Genomic DNA, 17,917 nt, shown 5'->3' with positions numbered 1-17,917 from the left:
TCTCTCTCTCTCTCTCTCTCTCTCTCTCTCTCTCTCTCTCTCTCTCTCTCTCTCTTGCAAAAACACAAAAATAATATCAATTTTAATCCATTCTGCTTCTCTGCTTACTAAAGAAACTATTTGAAGTTTCATTTTCTCGTTTAAAACAGACAAACAAACAGCCAAAAACCAGTGCTTTTTTTCTTTTTAATTCATTTTCAAAAGCAAACTCACATGGATTGATTCTTGAGGTCCCCTCACTTGGAACCAACACATTATGAATTCCAAACAACCGTGCGTAGTGACATTAGACGGGTTCTTGTGCTGCAGAGTCACTGGGTGCAGGTAGCAGTGAAACATTCCCAAAACAATCACTAGACATGCAGAATGCCAGCGAGAAGCATGGGTCACTTTCAGGGGTCGGTCTTGCTGCTTGCAGGGAGCGTGAGGTTGTGTTTTGTGTGCACTGAAAAACCGTGTAAGTATGCCAGCTGAGGCTGAGGGAGTGAAGCACCCTGTTTCTTCTGACCTAGAAAGGTCTCCCAAAGGAAGCGTTCCTACTTTCTAAATGCAAGGGCCACATCAGTCTCTCTACATGCTGTAGACTTACAAAGTCAGAGAATCAAAGTTAAACCATCATGAGCATGAAAGCTATTATCCTACTCACCAGCCCCTCTTTACTCCCCAGTATGGACACAACAGCCACCATTAATCCCCCCAAACCCCAAGACCTGCCTTCCATCCCTGGGTTTAAGCATGGACACAGGCCAGGCACACCTCAGGTGAGCGGGCCTGTTGGAGTGTAGCTATGTTGGTGGATCCTGTATACAGGTGAGAAAGTGCCATTGTCGCTCTACGTCATCTGGTTTGGAGGCAGGATGCGGAGGCTGTCTGCCTGATGGTCCCTAGCCCATGTGCTTGTACTGGGAACGGTCCCTGGGGATCTGCACTTGATTGGCAGTCATTTTATGGTGGATGTGGTAGATCACAAGTGTTATGACAATGACAAGGCCCAAGATGAGGCCCAGGATCAGGGGCAGGGTCTCTTCCAACTGCTCTCGCTCATCCACTGGACATTTATGTTCTGAAATGAGAAAGGAGAGAGCAGTGAGTGCTAGTGACATATTCTGAATTCTAGGCCCTCCTGGACGAAGCAAGACAGAGCCAGAGGTGAAACAATCTCTCAGGGAAGCCTCTGTAGACTGATGGGTCATTTTTTTCCTTTCACTTAGCCTCAGTATTTCTACATGATATCAAGTTAGTATATATTCATTTAGCAAGACGATATTTAGTTATTAGATTCTCGGCAGCCAGGGAATTTATTTAATTTTAAATTTACTTGAAGAGTTTATCTAAGTTTCTATTGTTTTAGAATTACATATGACTACTATCTTTTTTTTCTAATTTTTTAACAGTCACACAATTACTCATAAACACAAAATGTTCAAGAAGACTGAAAGTAACAAGTTCTGGCAATGACCGGAAAGAGTTAAACAGTCTGGTGATCCCTAGTGAAGAAGACAAATACACCCTTCCTTTAAACCCAACAGTCCCTTACCTATATCAACCAGAGAACAAATGAAAATAAAAGGACATGATGAGAATAAAGTGAAAATATTCATAGGAACTATTGAGAATAGTCAAGTCAGGAAATAGCTAAATGTTCATTAAAATGGAATAAACTGTAATATATTCGTAAAATATAGTATCAGTCAGCAATAAAGAGGAATAAAATTGGAGCTATAAATTAGGAAAAAAAGTGAATTTCAGAATCCTAATATTGAATAAAAATTGTCAGGCACAAAAATGTACAGATTATATTATTCCAGTTTCTATGACATTCTTAATCAGATAAAATGAATTCCATGGTCCTAGAAACCTGAAAGGTGTTCATACTCAGGAAGAGGAATACAAGAGAGTTTTGGATTGAGATTGGGATGAGCGTGGTTTGTATCTTTAATCAATGTCTGGGTTTCAATTATATGTAAAGATGCTTTGAATTATGTGGTTTCAACTTTTCTGCACTTTAAACATGACACGTTAACACACACACACATACACACACACACACACACACACCCCGACTCCCACTTCTTGGCCTTGGCATTCCCCATGTACTGGGGCATATATAGTTTGCAAGACCATCTTCTGTTACATAAGCAGCTAGAGACACGAGCTCAGGGGGTACTGGTTAGTTCATATTGTTGTTCCTCCTATAGGTTGCAGACCCCTTCAGCTCCTTGGGTACTTTCTCTAGCTCGTCCATTGGGGACCCTGTGTTCCATCCAATAGCTGACTGTGAGCATCCACTTCTGTGTTTGCCAGGCACTGGCATAGCCTCACAAGAGACCGCGATATCAGGGTCCCTTAAGTGGAAGTCGGTGGGTAGGGGAGCAGGGGCGGGGGGAGGGTATAGGGAACTTTCGGGATAGCATTTGAAATGCAAATAAAGAAAATATCTAATTAAAAAAAAAGACACACACATTAAAAGTTGAACATTTAATATATTTAAATTGTGCTGTAAATTTAAATATTATACACCTTGATGGATATTTATATTTGAGTAATTCATGTAGCCAGCATTTTAGACTGAGAGGGAATATCCCAGCCATACTTCACAACTGGGTCATGTTTCCTTGCTCTTAAAAATCCAAAATAATTTAATAGCCCTGTGTCCTCAATATTCCCTCGAATAAAGGGAGGAAATCATTAGAAAAGGAAAGGGAAGGGAGGAAGGGAGGGAGGGAAGAGAAGAGGGACAGAGGGAAGGATGGAGTGAAAGAAGGACAGAGGGAAGGAGGGAAACCAGAAATACTAAAATTCCTTCTGATAGTCACAACTTATAGATAACTAGGGGGGTCCTTTCATCAAATTTTTGACTCTTATGTGCAGAAACTCAGATTTTAATGTCTCCTCCAAAAGACTGAGGCCTCAGGTGAAGATGTTCCAGCAACCATTTACCTAGTCACTACTGTATGCTAGGCTCCTCTGGGTCCCCTATGATCTCTGACATACACAGGACGATCAGAAAGAACAGAGAAGCCTCCTGAACACTGGAAGTCATTCCTCTCTAACAAGAATGAGTGGGAGATTATACTTTAAATTGAATTTTTAAATTCAACTTTAAAAAACTCTACAGAGTCCTGTTTCTTTCAAGATAGTTTCATTTTGTACATATTGTCCTTGAACTCATAATCCTCCTGCCTCAGCCTCCTGGGATTAAAGGTATGCACTGGTACACCTAGATTATGGTCCTTAAATTAACATTTCACTTTAAAGCAAAGGTTATCTCTAATCTAATGCCACAACAACTCCACAAAGAAAATGGCATTGTTTTCCACTTTCTACATGGAACAGTGGAGCAATGGAGGCATCACTGGGCTAAATGCTGTGCCCAAGTAAGCCCCACTGGAAGCAAACAGACTAGCTCAGCAGTGTAACTGCAGCATATCGGGGAGGGGATATTGGAATTCTATTGTGGTCCCTCAAAATTTGTCTTTTGTTACTTTAGGAAAAACCTGATCTAAAGTCTCAAAAGGGGGACTATGACTATAAATCGAGGGGCAGAAATGCCAGAGCATTATGTGAGAGCCAGCATGGTGGTTTAGACATGTCATCCCAGCACGTAGAAGCCAAAGGCAAGAGAATGTGTACATGTCTAGAGCCTGTGCCACAGCATGGGACCTTGTCTCAAAATAGGTTATCTCAGGCATTTCACTTCCGTGATAAAAATGTTTACACATAGTAATTTATTCTGTTCTCTATCACTTAAAGCAATGGTGCTTGTGATCCATCAAAGCATGTTTGATGAAACTGTCAACATCTAGTCAGAACAGTATTTAGGACTTCAAAAAGAAAATGCATGGAAGGCTACAAAGACAATAACATTTTTTATAGTAATTTGAGATTCAGAAACCTGTGTGCTTCTTTATTGATACATGCATACTGGTAGTGACTGTTAACCCTGCACAGACTATTCTGTGAATAGAAAACCAATTCTATTGGTGACAGTCACCACTACTATGACTAGCACTGTTTGAATGATTTTCGTTTATAACCAAAAGAAATGCTAAATACTCAAAATACTAATCATAAGTTAATGAAATAGTGTCCTATTGAATTTCATTCACACACACACACACACACACACACACACACACACGCACGCACACGCACATGCACACGCACAACCAAAACCATACAATCTCCAACCCCTGCATGCTCCTGAGTTAAAATCTTGAGCAGTGAGTGATCTTATTATTAACTAAGAGATTACAAAGCAAGATAGGTTCCAGCTTCCTCACAAAGGAGAAAAGCATCCCTTAGCTTAGTCCAAATCACATCTGTCTCCACATGCCCCAGGACCCTGAATCTCTCTGTCCACCTCACAGAATTTGGGATCCCTCATACTCTGGCTGGCCTAGGCTTTAGATCACACAAAAATGAAGGCCCGGGTGTTTGACACGTGACAGGGAAAGATGAACAGCAACCCAGTGAATTGGGAAACAGATCAGACATTACAGGGGCCATCTGATGCCAGCTACAACAGCCAACTAGACTCCCCTCAACTTAATAGTGTGCTCTCAGATCAGGTTCTGACTGGTGGGTGAGGCATTTGTTGTATTATGTTTTAAATTTGTATTTACTCCCTGGAAACAGTATACTCTAGTGTGCCCCAATGGAGCAATACTAGTATAGAGGAAATGTCAGACTGTCTGCCTGGGGCTCTCCTAATGTCCAGACTGTTTCTGAATAAATAGCAGGGTCACATTTGTGTATCTGGGAATCCCTCTGTTGTCTGACCATGTTGCTAGAGACAATGTTTGATCCTTTTTTGCATTGAGTGTGCTATCTCTGCATTTGAAGTTTTTTGTTTTTTGGTTTTTTGGTTTGTTTGTTTGTTTTGGTTTTGGTTTGTTTTGGTTTTTGGTTTTTCAAGACAGGGTTTCTCTGTATAGTCCTGGCTGTCCTGGAACTCACTTTGTACACCAGGCTGGCCTCAAACTCAGAAATTCGCCTGCCTCTGCTTCCCAAGTGCTGGGAGCATTTGAGTTTTGTTTGCTGAGAAAATGTTAGCTTGAATGGTTAGTTCATCAAGATTTATGTTATTATATATTAAAATAATAAAAGTAATGATCATTGACTGAATCTTTGTGCTGGGAACATAGGAATATGGGCTGTATTTCTCACTAAACTTTGTGCTTTTCCAAAGCAGGGGAGGTGCATACATCCTGGCCTATGGATAGCAGACATGCACATAGTCCATTCGTTTTCCCTGTAGCCTTCATCACACCAACACATTAGAATGAGTTTTAAGGACACAGCGGGTTATAAATTCCAGAGAACTGATTCCTTAAAGAAGCTGTCAGTAAAGGATAGCATTGATGGGCAAATGCCAGAGTTTCTTATCCCCTTATGAGGACAGCTCGAAGGCATATCACACCTTGGCTCCAGAAGGCAGTGTCTGGGACACAGAATGCTATGACTGAGCCCTCTGCACAGGCTCCACATAGAAGCCTTCAATGCAATTCTCAGCAGTGTACACTGGAATCACCTCCCTTTGGCTGCTTACACTGGAGATATTGACAGGCAGTAATTCATGACAGCAAGACTACACTGTGGAAAAAAAATACATCAAACACATGTCTACAGGATCTGGAATCTACGGACTGTCAAAGTGTTTATGACAAGACATCTTGCCAAGGCATTCTTTCAAGGATAGGGTATAAAGAAAAGTGAAGGGTGTAACCAAAAAAAAAAAAAAAAAAAAAAAAAAAAAGCATTAGTTTCCATATGCAGCATTGCCTGATCCAGCTGTTAGTAAAATAATAAAAAACTCAGAGGGTCAGTGGGGTAGAATTCAAGGTTAGAGATTCTATTTTAAATATCTATAAATTTGAGTTTCTAATAAAGGAGACCAGAGACAAACTTCATATTCTATTGTGTTTTTCTGACATTACATGTCAAATTTTCCTTTCTCCCAAGCCATTAAAATACTCAGGGTGGTTTATTCCCTCCCAGTGAAGAATCTCCTCTCCCATTAGCCAGAAACCCCCCAGACCCTCAAGAGGTTAGACTATGAATTAATTGCAGAAGGACAAGTTAATTAACCCCAGCTGAGAAACACAGGGTGCTTCGAACAGCAGGTGACCAAACTGCATAGTGTTGTCTGGTATACAAATGAGCCAAATGTGCCCCACTCAACCCTCCATCCCTTCACTGAAGGCTGAGACCCTTTAACTTAAAAGCCTGCTAGTGCCAGACTTAAGTTTTGTAAACCCAATTATTTTCAAAACAACCCAAATGTTTAGTCATTTAGAGTCTGATGCTCTGTATAGCTCCTGAAACCTCATCCAACAGCTGTTGCCCATTGATAAGGGAGGGCCTTGTACTCATAAGGCCCCAAGCCATGGAAGCCTCGGTAGACTCAGTCATACAGAGGAACCCTGAAACTCCTCTCACTCTTGTTTTTAGTTGCTTACTGTTAATTTTTTGCTGGGGCATATAATAGTTATTATCTCTTCAGAACTACAGAAATGTCATTTTAATGAATGCATGATCAATCCATGTTTAGAAGATGATTGTACATTTAATCATATACAATTTTTAATAGTTGAATAATCTGATTAGCAAAATTATAGTATATTAAATGAGTAGATAATAAATTATGATTAAAAATATGAGCATCATTAAATATATAACTAAGCTACACTGAGTTCCAGTATTTCCAGAAAATAACCTGAGAACTGCTTAAATGTCAGGACTTTGTCAACATTAAGTCCAGAAAGTACTTAAATGTGACATTCTAAAATTTTTGAATTATATAAAAAAGAGACTTACCTGTCAAAACTTGTTGTGGACATCATCATTTTTAATGCACTATCATTATTGCTGATATCATCTCATATTATGTCATCTACTACCCAAAACAGATGAAAACTGGCCTCATTCCTTTAAATAGCTGGGCAGGTTGGCTTTGGTCTAGACATTCATGAGAATTTTTCTGTTTGGACTAAACCATTTGCCTATATCCCCTCATATAGTTTACACTGCTGTGAAAAGCCTTGCCCCTACACTGTTGATCAGTCACTAGATACATGGCCCTCTTTCCTCCAGGAGGTCCCTCACATTCCTCTACCCTCCAGATAGATGGTGGTCTTCACATTATGACTCTGTCTAGATGGTGTTATGTACTATGAGGGGCTGACTATCTCCTATAACCCCATTCAATCCCAACCACCAAAGCTTTTGTATGTTTCAGTCTCTAACCCTTCAAGCCCTCTATAGGATTCTGTAAATCAACAGCATCATGCAGAGCTTGGCATGTGGGGCCCCACTTCAGGGCTACAGAAGCAGATTCTGTGTATTACTATCACAACTGTGTTCACCACCATTCACAGTTCCTCTGAACACTGAAACTAAGGTCAGTTCTCTAGCCAAATCCAATGCATTTAAAGGAACATGTGTGATGACGATGTCAACTCTCACCTGCATGTGTGATAAAGATGTCAACTCTCACCTGGCTGCCCTCAGCCACAGGGACTGTCCACTTACCCATTTTACTAATCCTTCTTTGCTTTCCTCAAACAGCAGGCTAGGTAGGCAGCTGTGAAGAATGTCAGCAATGGACTTTTCACTACAAGCCCTTGGCCATTTTCAAACACGTAAACATAAATATAAACACATACACACACACACACACACACACACACACGCACACGCACACGCACACGCGCACGCGCGCACACACACACACACACACACACACACACGCACACACACACACACACACGCATGCACACACACATCCGAAAGTGCATACAACAAACACAGTGGTTGTATAGATATATAACCAGACATTCTCCCCTCTGGCAGGTACAGTCCACTCACATCCATATAGACGAACACAACATACTGAAAGCCCCTGGAAGTCCCAGTGCTGGAAACAGAAAAGGCAACCCAACAGGGATCTGTCCCATTCCATTTAATGGAATACAACAGCCTCTTCTAAGACACTGGTGGTCAAATGCTAAAAAAGCATGGAAAAGAGGAGCCAGGAACAAAAGAACGCCTTGCACGCACACAAAGGCACAAAATCTAGTGGGTGATTCTGAATGAGTCTTGCCTCCTCTCAGAAACACTAAACCCTGAGCCCACAATTAGTCTGACATGCCTGGGTAATACTGCAATTTACCTGGTCCTATTGTGTCTGTATTTAAGAAATTACATATGCTTACAGTCTCAATGTATGCCGAGCAATCTTCCCTATCTACAACCTTGAAATGAGTACAAATTGTTTTAAAGAAAAGATGTAACTAACTCTATATGGTGAAATTCACTTATTTTAAATGAAGTAGTTTTAGTCTTTATTCAGTCATTGTTTGTTCTTTGTATATAAATTTAAACACACATCATATGTGATTTATCCATCTGTAGTGACTATAAACAACCTAGAAGTAATCCAGAATGGATTTGGGTTAGGAACTAGAACAATTAATGAATAAAACACCAGAAGTGCCAGGAAATAAGAACCAGTGACAACTGACCGGCAGACAGAAAGTCACTAAACATCACTTAAGGCTCCATTTGAACTTAATGAGCCGGTGGTAACATTCCCATGGAAGGATAATAGGTGGTTTAGTATTCTCATAGTGAGTTTCTGGGTCAACACCCATAAGATTTCATATTAGATGTAATATTTTTGGTGCAAGAAAGACAGTGCTACATTTTATAAGTATTTGATATATATAGTATTTTATAAATATGTAGTATTTATATATAGTATTTTCATATACTATGTGCGTATATAGCATACTATATATAGTATATAATAATACTATATAAAATGCAGTATTATGTATACTTTTTATATAGTATTATTATATAGTGAATATTTAAATAAATAGATATATAGTATTATATATAGTGAATATTTAAAAAATAAATAAGTAAATATTTAAAACTGGGATTCTGTTCCCTGGAGCTTAAGCTCCTCTTCTAATTTATATACTTTATATAATTTATACTTACATATGTAAGTATCTGTCACCTGAGTATCAGCACATCTATTTAGTCAGTTACTTGAACATCTGTTTTGATCTAGTACTGCGTTAGATGTTAATAAGGCCAAGAGGAAAATAACCAATGCCAAGCTGATTAACTGGTCTGCAACCCATATGGCTAAGCATTAAGATGATGGACTGAAAATTCCATCCAAGAGCACCACAGAAAGAAGGAAAGAGAGAGTGAGTGAGAGGGGGAGAGAGAAGAAAGAGAGGAGGAGGGGGAGGATGGTGAGAAGGGGGAGCTGCACAAGAGAATCTGCCCCTTCTTTTTTTTTTTTTCAGGGAAATTTTACCTTGTAAATTCTCAAATGCTTTGGGAGAAATTACTCAGGAGTGATGGACGCATACTCTCAGAGGTGAGAGCAAGCTTTGTTGAGGTGAGGCAGGATAGCTTGGGAAATGGTAGGCGAGTTGGATGATCCTCCAATCTGAACAGTTAAATAATTCATTGTATTCCCTTGGTAATCCCCAACCCCATGGAAAGTACAAGTAAAGAAACTAGAATCTGCCTCTGAGAATCAGAATATCAAATTGCCTTTAAATAATTTCTCCAAAGACGTGAGTAAGAGAATAAAGAGGCAAAGGGTTGGGACGGGGATGGGTATTTCAGAAACCTTATAACCTCTACATCTTGTGAAAACTGCCACTGCAGCCAAGAAGAAACACAGGGAACACCATCCCAGGAGGGAGGCCAGTACGCCCCTCTTTTCCACCCTCTTTAAATCAGCCCCCTTTCCCTTTCCTAGCGCCAGCCTAACCTACCTTCACTGAAGACAAAGTCAGAGATGATGTCAAAGGGCTGGATGTGCACTGCAGACAGGATCATGGTGACAGTCTTCTGAGGATCACTGGAGGCCAGAGAAATGGTCTGCTGAGCCTGACACTCATAGGACATCCCAGCTGGGGTGACCAAGGCAGAGAGGTGATGAGAGTTGGCGGTGTGCTTCTTCGCTGCGGGGGTGGGGTGGGGTGGGGGGAGCAAGGCAGCAGTTAGGACAGATGCACACTACACTCACTGCTGATACCTTAGGCAGAGCTCTCTGCTTAGCTCAGAACCTATGCCTCCTATTGGTGCTGCAATCCCAGGACTGGAGCTCCAAGAAAGAAAGGACCAAGTCCCTCACTGTCCCTGAGCCTCTCTCATTAGATATTAGTTTGGAATTCCACTTTGGAAGCAGTGTGCTGCCTGAAAACAAGGCCCTTTGACTATGGCCTCCATCAGTGGTTCCAAAGACACACCGGTGACACAGGTCTCCACGGTTCCCATCCCATGATTTCTCTTCTTCTGATTCAAGTTTGCTGTTCTTTTAGAATCACTAGCAGAGACTAAGTGACGGAAGGCCTCTCTTCAAGTGACAAAGTGAATTTTGCGTTTGTTTTAACAATCCATTTAAATGTATCTCTGGTCTTTGATGATGCTCACAGATAGGAAGGAACACTGTTATTTCAGTTGTGGGTATTTTGGGTGTTCTCTCTGGGATGTTTTTAGAAGGCCTGAGTGAGAATGGGCAGGAAAAGCTAATGAATTAAGATACAAAACCTGCCCTGAGGTGGTTGCCATTAAAACTCCAGAGCTACACCCTTGTGCACAGGGTGAAGCTGCAGGCCACCCAAACCCGTCACAGTGTCCTCTTGCATTTCTGAGGATTTGCTTGTTTTGTTTAACACGGGAGAGCAAATCAATCTGTGATGCAGAAAAAAAAATAATAATAGGGAAACTCATTGGAGCCTTTTTCAGAGAAAAATTCATATTTCAGCTTGAGTCTGAAGGATCTTAGATCTAGGCTTTCCTGAGAACACACAGAGGTTCTCTGGCCTCTTCGACCCTGGCGATCAAGCAGTCCCAGGCTTGCCTATCCTCAAAACAAAAGTCACAGAGTTGCTTCCAAAACCCAGAGACAGGATGAGTGCTTCCGGTTTGCTCTTGCTCCTGAGACCCCCTGAACTACTCACCCTTGACAGCGTCTTTAAAGTGAGTCTTCTCCGAAGAATCATAGAAAAACTGCACCTTGCTCAGATTCCAAGTCGCCTCTGGTCCTTTGGAAGTGTTGTGACTTTCCTGCCAAGATGGGGAGGGTCCTGTGATCCGCTCTAATTGCTTTAAGATGGGCAACCCCAGAGGCCACTGCGCTCACACCCATGCTCCCCGCATCGAATTACCTTTACAAAGAGCATTCTGAGTGTGTAGGCTTGATTTACCCAGGACACCTGCAGCTCCGACTCGTTGTGGCCACAGTGACCCTTCACCTCAGCTCCCCGGGTCAAGGAGATCTCAGCCTGCTCTGTGATCAGCTGGGAACACACACGCCCCGCGCCCCCTCAGCGCGCCGGGCCCTGGCGCGGACCGGGAAGGGATGCGCGTCCAAACTCTAGCTTGCAGGTTTGGGCGCTCCTGTGCCCGCGCGCTCCGGGGTCCAGGAACATGCGGGTAGACTCTTACGTGCACACCCCTCCAGGAGGGGAGCAGAGAGGGGGTTTACTTTTAAAGCAGGCAGGGCGAGCAGAAGGCGTTGCAAGCCGGAACCCCCATGCAGCATTCGGGAACAGCCTGCGGGGGGGTTGGGGGGAAGAGGCGGGCGACTGAGGTCTTGGCAGGGCCTGGAGGGAGGGTGCCCTTCGGCCCTGCCGCCCCTAGGAGCAAGCTGGGGAAGAAAAAGATTCCTTACATCCACATAATTGCTGGCCCACACATCATAAGGTACAATAAATTTGGCTGCAAACTCTGCCATGAGACACGTCGTCCCATTTTCTCGCACCACAAATATGTCTTTCTCCGGGTTCGTGGAAAGGCCCGAAAGATTTTCCACTTCTTGTTCTGCCACGGTTTGGGCCATTACATCTGCGGAACAAGGAAAGCAATCTCATTGCTCTCGGACTCAGCTAGCCCTCTGCTTTAGGACACCGGAGCTGGTTCTCTGCAGGCTTTGGAGAGGCAAAGTTCCCGGCTGGAAGCTGTGTACTCCGCAAGCCATTTCTCTAGTCCACCGTCACCAAACTCATATTTACTGCCGATGATTTATAATGAAAACAGAAGCTAAACTAAAATTAAATCCTTATTTGCAATACGGCAATACGGCTGGGCTTTCACACACACACACACACACACACACACACACACACACACACACACCCTGCGGTTAAAGCTAAATCTTTCTTGGCAGTGCTATGCCCCACCATCACAGCCATGAGTTCGGTCTGTCTAGCGCTTTCTGTCTGGGAGATGCCATACAGGTGTGTGGCTCTCTGGGAGTTCTGGGAGTTCATAACACCCACCAGCCCCAAATAACACCAAGCATAAAGACCAGTTCTAAACCTAGTAAACCAGAGCGAAATCAGAGGGCTTTATTCGGTGTATTAGAGTCTCTGCTGCAGAGCGCATTCCGTACCCCTGGTCCCCAGACGCTACTCACGGAAGAACATTAGGAGAATCCGAAGTCTGTCTCCACAGAGAAGGGTTCTTCCTCGGAGATCCATGCTGTTGCCGCGAACCAGGCAGATGTGTTTCTGCTGCAAAGGCCACCCCGGGAGGAAATCCCTCAAAGTGGCCGGTAGAGTGAGCTAAGGGAGGGGGCGGACAGGGAGGAGCGAGCGCGCGGGATAGCACTGGGCGCTATGGCTCTCCACCGCACACTGCAGAGGAAGCACCCAGGATGCAGGAGCTGTCCACGCTGAGAGTTCTGGAAATAACGAGGTTGTGTTTCACGACTTGTAATTTGGCTTGTCTAGAAGGCCAATGGGATTGGGGTGGTGTGGGGGAGGAAATTTCTCCCTGGGTCCGTATTCTGCTCTGCAACGGTATCTGCAAAGATGACTCTGTCCCAGGAAACTTAATGCCACCCTCGGACTTACTAAACCCTCCCACCAGGTATAGCCAGTATGTAGTGTAGATATAACACCACCAGAGCCCTGAATTCTGCTCTTGAAACAAACGAATAGATTTGTTTCAGATTGTTCGTGCTTTGGAGAAGGAAGGTAGGCAGGAACAGAGAAGGAAAATGCTATGGCAACAGTTTCCGGCTCTCAGAGACATGTTCTGTACCCGCTCAAGAGCTGCTGAGTATAAGGTTAAAATGATACCTCCTCAAAGGGGGATCCAGGCAATGCAGCATATCCTTTTGGACCCAGTGGTCAGTGAGATCTATCTCTGAGGGCATGTGGCCCGAGCTAGCCCCATGCAGTAAGCTGTGATCACTCTGTTAAGAGGGTTGCAAATAAACCTGAAGCTTGTGAGCATACAGGGTTATCTAGGGTCTCATAGGACAGAAATTTTAGAACTATGGTATAAGTAAAGACCTGTAGTTATGTAATGAAAAGAGGCTGGCATTACTCTAAATCTTCCAGGGGAGCAGAAAGGCAAACATCGCTAGATAATTCCTGTATTTGCATTTTGGTAGTTCGCTGATTTTTTTTTTTTAATTCTTGCTCTAATAAATCAGAATGAACCTTTTTGGGGGGAAGAGACATGCCCTCATTAATTGTAATGTTGTCCAAATATTTCTTTTATTAGAGAATATTGTGCTAGGTCAATAAATAATAATCGCCTTAACCATAATGACATAGCCAATGTCGTGTTAAAGGACAAACTGCAAAGCATTTTACCTATGTTGTCAGTTTGAATCTCTCCATGCCTTTAGAAGCTGAGCAAAGGAAAATAGAGGTTATTGTTATTGTTATACCTCCCCCAAAGTGAGACATTGAGAAATTCAGTGACCTTCCCAAAGTCATATGGCCAGCTAGAATTAAAATAGAAAAAAATCACGTGTTTTACATTTACAGGGATCGCAATCATTTCTCTTTATATAATACCTTCATTCTAAAATTTAGCATATTATGACTGCCATTACAAATTTTTACTAAATGATAAACAAACTGAAACCTAAAATAATAATAGTTCACACTTTTAACATATATAAAGTGCCAATTTAAGAATAGATATACTCTGACATAGTATTTTCTTTAAACTGCCAATATAATTCTTTGTATTTAATTTTTCAAAAAAATCCTTCTATCAAAAATTAGATCAATAGCAACTCAAATTGTGAAGTATTACAATTAACACTTGAAGCACTATATTAATTAATATTGAAGCACTATATCTTTTGATATATATCTGCATTTTGGAATTTCATCAAAAATTGCAACAATCTTGTGAAAGTGATTTTATACACAAAATGGAGGCAAATTGTTATTGATATAATTTCAATTCTTATCACATATATAAAACATATATCATCTGTTGACGATTATGAAGCAGTTATTTTTCCCTGAGATACTGTAAAACTTAAAAAGCAAGAATACATTCATTCTTGGTGTGTATTTGTCTGTCTGTCTGTCTGTCTGTCTGTCTGTCTGTCTGTCTGTCTGTCTCTCTCTCTTTGTGTCTCTCTACCTGTGTCTCTCTCTCTGTGCCTCTGTATCTCTCTCTCTCTCTCTCTCTCTCTCTCTCTCTCTCTTTCTCTCCTTCTCTAACATTCTCCTCTTCCTACTTTAATAAGGAAATAAAAAGGTAGATTTGCAATTAGGATATATTACTTACATCTGTAACCTTCTGCAGGATGTAATTTTTCTTGTTTAAAAATATTGAGAATAGTTAAAGCAGTGTTTCTCAACCTTTTAAAATACTGTGACCCTTTAATATAGTTACTCACATTGTGGTGACCCCCCCCCCAACTATACAATTATTTTTGTTGTTTTTTCATAGCTGTAATTTTGCTAGGGTTATGAATCATAATATAAGTATCTGGGTTTTCTGTTGTGTCAGGTGATCCCAATGAAAGGATTATCTGACCCTAAAAGGGGTCCTGACCCACAGGTTGAGATTTAAAGGATGTGTGGTTAGGTCAATTAAGTCACTGAATTTAAAAATATTCAAAATCAAATATAGATTGAAGCCATCCAGAAACTTTAACTGAGTACCAACCACTTGTATTGAATATAGTGAAATAAACAATAGCATTATAAAAGCAGAAGAATTGCTGTAAAAGATTATAGTAGTTTCCTTCATGGTGCATTATTGCAGATATCATAACCTTATAAGTTGATGAAAGATCAACTTATTCATGATTGTCTGTTTTCATAAGAACAGTAGATGGGAAGTAGTCTTGACCAATGATTTTAACTGTTCACCATGATTTGTATAATGGTAGTTCTTTGACAGTTATTCCTTTCCATTCCTTTCCATTCCTTTCCATTCCTGATAGAAATGATTCTTTGTTGACACCAAAGAGTATTTGAGCAAGTTGAAAGGGAAAAATGGGAGGAACAGAACAATCAATGCCGTGTGTGTGTCTGTGTGTGTATATGTGTGTATGCATGCACACATGCACACTTACTCTTAAATAGAGTTTACATGAATATCTATTAAGTCATTCACTTATCACTGATGACTCCTTGGAATAATATCTAATTATTAAACTTGCATCTATATTTAATTTAGCAACTGTCTAATCATCTTGAAGAAGATAGATTTAGGTCTTTACAGTAAACAAAAATGTGATGAAAGAGTATTTAGCAATAAATCATACTTGGAGATATAGACAAATAAGGCTGGAAAGATGGCTCAGTGGTTAAGAGCGTTGGCTGCTCTTCTGGAGGAGCTTGTTCAATACCCAGCACAAACATCTGTGACTCCTGTCTCAAGGAACAGAATAGCATTTTCTGTCCTCCATGGTACATACATAGTGAGCAGACCTTCATGCAGACAAAACATTTATATGCATAAATAAAGATAATAACCAAGGTTTCCAGAAAGAATTTAATCCATTGCTCAAACCTGGAGTGCAAAAAAGGTAGGAAAAATGGTGAAAATGTGTACACTTGTGTAGATGATGATGATGATGAGGAGGATGGTTTAACAATAGCTACTGATGGTTAACACTGAATGCCAGGTCTGACTCACACAGTAGGCTTATGATTTCCAGTAGATCCTAAGCATTCTTTGATGGTCTCACTCCATTCATGTACTTTCCCATTGCATTAGTTTTTTGGACTAATCATATTATTTGATGATGGCATTATCATGCAAGGGGTGGAAATACCTTATTTAGAACTTCCAGTTTGGGTGGGAGAAAGTAGGATTACATATGAAAATATGGTGCTTTGCCTTCTGTATTGTTTCTCTGACAAATTATATTCATATGCAAAACAATGGCATCTACAAAACTTCTTCCAAATAAAATTAAACTTTTCACTTTGATGCCTCTCTATAACTGGCTTTCATAGAACCAAGACAAAATTATGAAAATCAGAAAACATTGCTTATTAGGAAATCCTGCCCATGTGCTTCACAAAGAAAAGGCTGGGCTTTGTTCCAGCTGAAATGTGTGTATTGAGGTTTCTATCCACCTTATAGGGAAGTATTAAAATGATACTGCTGTACAACATGAGTCCCAGACCAGCCAAGTGCACAGAGAAGCACATCATGAATCATAGAAGCAGAATAATTCAACTACACTAAACTAGACTCACACACTTAGCTGGAAATGCTGTCATCCGAGCATTTCTTTTGTTTAGCTCATTACAGAACAAACATCTCATTACATCAATCATTACAGACCTCAAATCCTTTCTAGAATAGAAAACAACATACAATAGATAAGAACTGAAGTATAAGTTTTCATCAGAATATTCTGTGCATATGATGTCAAATGCCATGGTACTTAGAGAGGATCTGGAAATTGAGATTGGGTTTCTGATGCACTCAGCCTGCCTGTACTTGGTGTGATTGCCTTTATTCTATTATTTCTTTCGTTCCTCCGACATGTATTTCTACAATAGCTGTTTCTACAATGAGATTAATCAGATTAACAACCAGAATAATAGCTCTTTCGTTGGCCATGTTTATAGTGAGCCCCAAAGAAGTGTCATGTATGAATTCATTTCAAACAAATGCCTTCACCATGGAGGGCTGAAGAGACAAGAGCAGGCAAACCCTAGCCGTGAACTAGAACAGAGAAATAGTTTCCATCTTTGTAAGTAGCAGTCATTGGGTAAGTGTTCTGGCCAGGTTTTAGTTAATTAGGTGGGGTTTCCTGTACCCCGTCTCCCGTGTGTAAGGTCTTAAGCCATAGAGCACAGCTAACTTTTTCTTAGGAACAAGGGAAACTTTAAAAAATTGGTCAAATTTAAATAAAACAAGAGTTTCAGGAGGTTGGTGTTTTTATCTTTTAAGATGTTTCTCCAAGAAATAACTATACTACAGATAAGTAAGATTAGACAATCTGAGATTCATTTAAATTAATTTGTTACCTGACTTATGAGATAATTTAATTGTTTAAAACCTCTTTTCGGAGGTGCTGGTTTCTAGCCAGTCTCCAGCCAGTTTCCAGGCAACCTGGTTGTTTTAGTTACTCTTTTAATTGTCTATCTGAAATTATTTTCATATTACCTTAAAGCCAGGCTAGAGTCAATAGTGGCATTCAAGAAAAGGAGTGAGAGCTCATATGAGAGCCTTTTGTGCCCTGGTAGAAACCATTTAAGTCCAGCATCTGAGGGTCCCAAGTAGCTCACTCCCCTTCCCAGGCACTCCATGTTTGGGACCTCTCCTATGACCGCACTTGTGAAAATGTCACAAGCTGTTCTATAACAGCAATAACAAAGGCTGAAAGGATGAAGACTACACTTTTAGGAAGGTGGCAGGAATGAGAGCCTCAGAAAACACAAGTTGTTCATGATTATTTCTGGTAGTAAAGACATTGGGGAAGAATGGCTTTACCTCTTCGGCTGTCAGCAAACCTTTCCAAAGAAGTGATGCTAGTACACACTGCCCCATATCTAGGACTTTAAGTGAAGACATAAACTGTGCAATTTCTGTAAAAATACTGAGAAATTTTATATATATATATATATATATATATATATATATATATATATAT

At 40.9% G+C, this 17,917-nt stretch overlaps 1 protein-coding gene across 1 annotated transcript; it reads right to left on the bottom strand.

The window, feature by feature from the left end:
* Positions 1-170: 170 nt before the first annotated feature.
* On the bottom strand, positions 171-13,072 carry Lamp5 (lysosomal associated membrane protein family member 5). The gene is made up of 6 exons (XM_021193876.2): positions 12,455-13,072; positions 11,711-11,883; positions 11,205-11,336; positions 10,998-11,103; positions 9,807-9,995; positions 171-1,063 (listed from the first exon to the last, which is right to left on the bottom strand). Exons 1-6 carry the CDS (start codon positions 12,516-12,518, stop codon positions 885-887), a joined length of 843 nt encoding a protein of 280 aa, XP_021049535.1. The 5' UTR covers positions 12,519-13,072; the 3' UTR covers positions 171-884.
* Between the last annotated feature and the right edge of the window lie 4,845 nt (positions 13,073-17,917).

This window comes from Mus pahari, chromosome 3, assembly GCF_900095145.1.
Source record: "Mus pahari chromosome 3, PAHARI_EIJ_v1.1, whole genome shotgun sequence".
Taxonomy (NCBI): Eukaryota; Metazoa; Chordata; class Mammalia; order Rodentia; family Muridae; genus Mus; species Mus pahari.
The sequence above is the reverse complement of the archived record's forward strand: the minus strand, read 5'-3'. Positions and strand labels throughout refer to the sequence as shown.

Bases quoted from the DNA above. Each gene is read 5' to 3' on its own strand.
- Lamp5 (XM_021193876.2), bottom strand. From the start codon at position 12,518: ATGGATCTCCGAGGAAGAACCCTTCTCTGTGGAGACAGACTTCGGATT. The intron at 11,884-12,454 runs GTGAGTAGCGTC...CTTGTTCCGCAG, and splicing joins GATTCTCCTAATGTTCTTCC to ATGTAATGGCCCAAACCGTG. The intron at 11,337-11,710 runs GTAAGGAATCTT...GTGTGTTCCCAG, and splicing joins GGGCCAGCAATTATGTGGAT to CTGATCACAGAGCAGGCTGA.